This window comes from Lineus longissimus, chromosome 14 (assembly GCF_910592395.1).
Source record: "Lineus longissimus chromosome 14, tnLinLong1.2, whole genome shotgun sequence".
Lineage (NCBI taxonomy): Eukaryota > Metazoa > Nemertea > Pilidiophora > Heteronemertea > Lineidae > Lineus > Lineus longissimus.
The window spans coordinates 13660047-13666705 of record NC_088321.1 but is presented as its reverse complement, the minus strand read 5'-3'; the positions used below and the strand labels follow the sequence as shown (position 1 = coordinate 13666705).

General features: G+C 41.1%; 1 protein-coding gene across 1 annotated transcript; it reads left to right on the top strand.

Annotated features, from left to right (window-relative positions):
• The first annotated feature begins 2979 nt into the window (after nt 1-2979).
• LOC135499254 (uncharacterized) lies at nt 2980-6509 on the top strand. The gene is made up of 4 exons (XM_064789930.1): nt 2980-3556; nt 4286-4385; nt 5233-5347; nt 5776-6509. The coding sequence occupies exons 2-4, from the start codon at nt 4337-4339 to the stop codon at nt 5978-5980; spliced, it is 369 nt and encodes a 122-aa protein (XP_064646000.1). The 5' UTR covers nt 2980-3556; nt 4286-4336; the 3' UTR covers nt 5981-6509.
• Nucleotides 6510-6659: the final 150 nt, after the last annotated feature.

Genomic DNA, 6659 nt, shown 5'->3' with positions numbered 1-6659 from the left:
ATGTGAAAATAAGAGCTTAATGCCCCCTCCCCAAACTGACAGACTCTCTGGTACACTTTCAGTGCATAATGATTCAGTTCAAATGAACTTTTTGGGGTAGTTTTTAGCTCAGCTGACAAAGTCAGCGGAGCTAGTCAAATAGCTATTCGATTGGTGTCCGTCCTTCCATCCATCCAGCCATCTGTAGACAAAGTTGGGCATTTTGTAATCATACAACCGAGGCACTTCAAATCTAGTCTTGCTTATAAACACTGCAGAAAATGTTGCTTACGGAAAAAAATTTGGGCGATTCGACTCAAATTCAGCTCCCCAGGGGGCAAAATGCGTAAATGAAAAAACAATTTTTTGACGCTCTATTCCAGCAGATAAAAGCTTGAAATAAAGTTGAAAAGGTCTTCATGATACAGAAGTTTTGATATAAAATAGATTAGTGTCGATTTATATCACCAGTTGGCGGTAGTGAGCAAAACTGTTGTTTGACCCCGGATGACCCCGCTTTAAATTTCCCGCCGAGGTTACCTGGAGAACTATCATCAAGAAAATGGCGGCGACCTTTTTATTTCTACCGGAGCGATGATTTGTAAGTGACAAATTTTCTTATTTAAGCCTTTATGGTAATGTATTTTGGTACGAAACTTCACACGTTTATAGAAAAGATCAACGAGAATGTGTTCAAATGCCCTCATAACGATGAGTTCAACGGAATTTGGTCAAAACAACCTTCGAATGGAGTCAACTTTCTTTGCGAAATTGAAGCGACGACTTCATCATTATTTATCGTAATTTATGCAGATCTGAGTCAAGCTGATGGGTGATGTTCTGATTTGTGTTCAAACTATTGGAAACTTCGGAAATTAGTTCTATTAATTCTACTATTCTGCAGGAGTATATTATAGCCATTGATGTTGACAGCTAAAAGCACGAAAACTTTGTTGTTGATCGTCGGGGCGGATTGATATGTGGTTGTGCGTCCAAGGCGATTAGGTCATTCAGTTAGTTTGAGAAAGATCATGATCATAAAGATGCGTGTTGTGTTATCATAACCGGAAAATAAGTTGAAGTTATTATTAGTACTACGATTCTTACATGAGTAAAAAGTAGACGTTTTAAGCAACACAATAATGTTACTCCCGTAAAAAAACTGTCAATTCTCCTTACCACAGAAGCCAAGCCATTGCTGATAGTGTTAAGTTATGCAGGGGCTTAATCAATTACCTGCACTCCCTGTGGGGTGAATAACATCACCTTTTGAACAGCTGGCTGTAGGGGGATGATTGGAACAGCCGGTATACCTGCTGACCTGCTGAACCCAGGTTAATGTTATTTTCAATCCACGATTGCAGGTCACCTGATTTTCGAGATTTCGCGGGAAATGAAATTGTAAACAAACGCATGTGTGCAGTTCAAATGTAAACAAAAATTTATTTTTGGTACTTTTGGTTGCTGGACTTGGGTTTTCCCGCAGTTAGGAGCTGGTGTCAAATTGGTGGTCAATTGTTTATGGGTGCTGTTTTAGTCAGAGGTAGCCCTTGATTATGAAGGGATTTTCAAATTAAGGTGACCATGGTCTTTTTATGTGCTCACCACAGCTTTAAATACTTGATGTATTTGAAGAGGCGTGCGGAACCTGACATGGCCTTACCAAGGAGCTCCTCACGGTGCTGAACTTCTAGCTTGCCTGTCGACTAAGTGCCTTTTTGGCCGAGACATTGCTACATGTAGGAGGAGCACGCATTTTAAATTTATAGTAGTGATAGTACAGTTGGTTCGAGCCATTTGGAAGCCGACATGTGAAGGCCTATCTGGGTTCTCCTTCTTCTCCGTATAAAAAGGGGCATAAGGAACAAGGCATATTGACATTGCCTCATCATCTCTATCGGACCAATTGATATACTTTTATATGCACGCATACATCACGCCATTTCAGGGTCCGAGTCTGTGGACAATTGGTTTGATTAATTTGTCTCTTCGATATTGCTCCTTTATTGCATTAGATTTTCATCGCAATTCAATCTATTCAAGATGTAGCCAATTTGAACCTGCTGCGCCAAGGATAGATCGACTCACTAGGGATACGCAGTAGAGCACAATGTCATGACCCTTTGTATTGTAAATTCCAACCACCTGCAGGACAGGTCAATTTCTCTCAATAAAATTAATTTTGTTGACTCCTGTAATCTTTACCTTATTAAAAAAAAGACAGTGGTGTTAGTCCCAAACTGGTCATTTCTATTTATTTTGACCTCTGTTAAATCAGGATACCTCTCAATTAATTACAGACAGCATTTTGTATCCTTGTGCTGTACAACCCAGCCTGGACATACCACAGTTGTCCATGGAGAAGTCTCATCCTCTCTGACACTTCTTTTCTGTAAAGCTACCGATACAACATACTGAACTAGGGATATATTCCGTTGCCTCCTGTAATATTTACATACAATGGCTGATTAGTTCAATCATATTTCATCCAGCTGGCAGCTCTGCATTGGAAATTTTAGGGGTATAAGGTGTTCTCTTGACCTTCAAACAGTAGTATAAAGCCGATATTTACTACTTTACACCCTCAGTCCTATGTTATTAGGTCATCCAGCTGAGCGCCAGGCCCTTGGGCCTCTTGTTTTGTTTTGTTTCCCATATCTTGTCTATTGCATCTGTGCACATGAGGTATCATGCTAGAGCCCAGGCCCGAGTATTAAAACAATAGAATAAAGTATTGTGAAAGTGAGTAACCTGACACCGTATTATGCTGGAGCCCAGGCCCGAGTATTAAAACAATAGAATAAAGTATTGTAAAAGTGAGTAACCTAACACCGTTACAGATGTGCCTGCAATGATATCAAAAGATACTCAGCAACTAATTCTATTGAACATGACCACATCTGTGACTTGTCAGTTAAAGTTTCACCACATCTGTCACTTGTCAGTTAAAGTTAATAATTCTCTATTCTTCACTGTGATGTGATGAGTTGGATTTTATTTTTTTCCTGTTTATGTTGTTAAGCTGTCATTTGTGGGACCGTCTGTCATAGGATAGTCAAAAATTGGTCAATTGACCAAGTTAGGTGACCAACTTTGCAATCAACTTGGCCTGCAAGATTCGTCAGTTTGTGAGCTCAGGTGGCCGTGAGCTAGTTTGCAGGTTCTGCTACAAAATTGATGCGGGGTTATTTTAGACATGGCTTATATGTACATATTTCAAGTATTGAAGGCAGCGGTGAGTCGGCCTCGTGGGTTCGACTCCTGTGGGTTCGACTACGTCGTCATCTGTGTGGGTGACTCATTGACCTAAGTCCAAGCCATTTCGGCCCCGGGTCAGATGGCCAACCTTGTATTAGGTCAAGTAGTAGAATCCAATGAACAGCTGACCAACCGAATTTTCAGTTGACCAATTTTCAAGTAAAAAACGATATTGGTTCTTGTCCAACGTAAATTGGTCAAATTGACCAACTTCTTTTAACATTAAATGCCACGTCATCGCAGACATACCAGTATATAACCGAGCCCTACCCTATACCGGCATACGCTGTTAAGGAGGGAAGAAGTAACTGTCTAGCTGGTGAGTAAAATTTCTACTGGATCCACTCACCAATAAGATCCCAAGCCCGACATTACCCGAGTTCTACTACCGCCTCGATGGGTAGAGCCTAAGCAAATAGGCCTTTCGCAGCCATAAAAGGGGTGGGATATCTTGTCTTCGTTTCATCCAATTGGTGTTTAATTGTAACATGAAAGTTCCGCTGTAGAGTCAGGACTATTCATGACGATTACGTTGTTAACCCTTGAACAGATATCCCACCCCTTTTCTGGCTGCGAAAGGCCTACTGTTTTGTCCGGCTGTTTAGACTCTACCCGCCTCGGTGGTACAAATCGGGTATTGTCCGGCTTAGGATCTTATTGTTGAGTGGATTCAGTATATCTTAGTCTATCTAAACTTGCAGGGTCGTGTTTGATCAGATGGGGGGGCTTGGCAGAAAAGAGAATCGGTAAGAAAATCTATGACAAGTTTCGTTTGGACTTACATCACAGGTGATCTCGTTTGTACGACCTCTCCTCTCCTGCACTATTAAGTTGGGGCGCTGACCAGTCATGCGTTTCACCTGGAAGAAAGGGTGACAGTGGATGACATTGTCCGAAGCCTTCTGACGTGTTCCGAGTGAGCACATTATGTGTTGTTTGGGCTCTGATTCGTCTTTGTCGACAAGGCCTATTTCAAACGGACCTCGCATAACCCAGCGGGGGGGGGGGCATTTTCTTGATTTTTTATATCGCCGATATCTTCTTTCAGAAAGCTTTTTGCATCATTCCAACACGTGTATTGCCCGAAACTATCGCCACAATGAAGTGTGTTCTATTTCTCACTGTATTGATCGTCGTCATCTGTGTGGGTGAGTCATCTTTCTATTCCCCAATTTAAGGCAAGGGTTTTTCTTCTAACAGCGGTACACAATGCTGTTCGAAAAGATCACTGATGTACACAAAACTGATATAACTTGTTTGAAGGAATTCAGTAACCTATCTTCTAGTGTGGTAAAATTAAAAACCTGTAATAAAATAATATTCCCAACAAGTTTGATTTATCTGTTGAAGACTTTTGATAAAGAGGAAAATAATTACAAAGCGTTGATATGTTTGTGATTATTTTCTTTTTAACTTTGAGTCTTAAACAAAATAAATATTTTGATGTGGTCGGGAACATGTGTTTCCATAGGTCAAGTAAAGTAAGGTTATTGCTTTCTTCCAAATAAGAGAGTGTTGTAATTGTATACTACATAAGTGAAATTTTAGAACAGCGGTTGTATACCTCTGTTTGTAAACAATACCTTGCCTTTTATGGAATGCTCTTAGGTACAGTGCTTCATTAAGTAGAGATTTATGAGGAGAAAAAGATGTCATCTGAACTAATGATCTGAACACACTGAAAAATTCGCTTAAAATCGAATTGTTTTATTTAATCTGACTGTTATCAGCGATAAATTGATATTGGCGACATGTCAGCTGAATCTGCGGATAATATGTCTATGGTACATGTGATATGACGTCGACAACTGCTGAAGACGTAATTTCCAAGCATTTAACGGTATCCGCTCTCGAGAACGGAGACACCTACTCTAAAAAACAAAAACTTCCGCCTCTCTTGGCGTCTCACACAAAAAGAGTGAGTCATAGTTCGCCGCATATTGTCACTCGTAATGTCCTCAACCGCATCATCAGATTCGTATTCATTTCTTCCAGCTGCGTCCCATAAATGCCCCGCTACATTCCAGCAGGAGGAGAACAAGTACGTTTTGCGGTTGACGTGCTACAAGATATCGTGTGACCCAGTGACCGGCAACTTTGGCGCAGTAAAGTAAGTGGGGACATCTCTGATAGATTGAAGCAATAGCATTTTTGTTTCGCTGTAGGCCCCCTTCTTCCCCCCCCCCTCCCATCTCCCAAAAAGGACTAAAATTGTATTGAGCGCCTGTATCAGCTCAGAAAGGGACAGGCCATGAAATGTACAGCGCTTGGCCCCACGCAGCAGATGCGAGGTTGAAAAAAGCAACAAGCAAGAAAAAAGTATTTGATACATTTCCTATCATTGTATTGACAATATCAAAGCCCAAAGGTTACAAAAAGTATTTGGACTGAAAACGACCACCCCCCCCCCCCCCACATTTGAATTGTTCGGGCTCTGATTCGTCTTTGTCGAAAAGGCCTATGATAATATCAGTATACATAGTAGCGTTGCCATCCTTTTTACCCCGTGAGGACAAACTGTTTCCATTACTATTCCAGCTGTCCACCCGCTGTCGCACCTACTTTGAGTCCGTGTAAGATGGCTGCCCTGAAAGCGGAGGGTTGTCACGAGGGCTGGGTAGCAGACAACACGGAAGTGTACTCATATTGCTGCCCAGTGTACAAGAACAAAATCTGCAAAGGCGATCCTGGGTTTGATGCGTCCAAGGTCCCAATAGTCGCGTCAACAATCGTTCCCTGCTAGTGCCGCGATAAGCACCAAACTCTGGGCTCGCCATTCTCGTGTTTATCTAATTCCCGAGGCAGACTACGTATTGTAATTTGTTCGGCTTGTTCCTTCTTCAGTGGAACACGATGGAGTAAAAACAACTAATGAGGTAGTTACTATTGCACTTACTGTGAAATTAGTAACACCTAAAAAAGTTGTAAAAACTGCCATTAAAATGGTAAGAATTCCTATTTTGATAATTAAAACAATTAATTTCACAGCCGGTGCAATAACAACTACAGATTAGTAAAGAATTACAATTTATTTTTACCATTTGATTTATGAGTGTATTCTTGCAAATCAACATGGTCCGATTATCTTGTGTTCCTCTTAAGCACAACCAACCGGAATGACTTACAGTGCATAGTATGACACAGGAATTACCACATGAGTCGTCGGTCCAGGATGTTGGTTTCCAATTTCTTGTATTGATGGTGAGACAAGTAATAAATAAATGAAACCAAACCAATAATACTGAAGTTACTTTTTGAGACGGACTTTTTGGTTTTTGGTAGAAATTCACTGATCAATGTTTTGCCCACAGCTGTTCGGCGAAATGAATCCATGGCATACGCCTGGGGCTTAACAGATTGAGAACCTTCATATTGACCAACCGGGCCGAATCTCGAACGATCTGCACGGCATATCTTGGCTT

What these genes read in the sequence shown, in the direction of transcription:
- LOC135499254 (XM_064789930.1), top strand. Translation starts at nt 4,337, where the DNA reads ATGAAGTGTGTTCTATTTCTCACTGTATTGATCGTCGTCATCTGTGTG. An exon ending in GATCGTCGTCATCTGTGTGG is followed by an intron (nt 4,386 to 5,232) that starts GTGAGTCATCTT and finishes CATTTCTTCCAG; the next exon opens with CTGCGTCCCATAAATGCCCC. An exon ending in GGCAACTTTGGCGCAGTAAA is followed by an intron (nt 5,348 to 5,775) that starts GTAAGTGGGGAC and finishes TTACTATTCCAG; the next exon opens with CTGTCCACCCGCTGTCGCAC.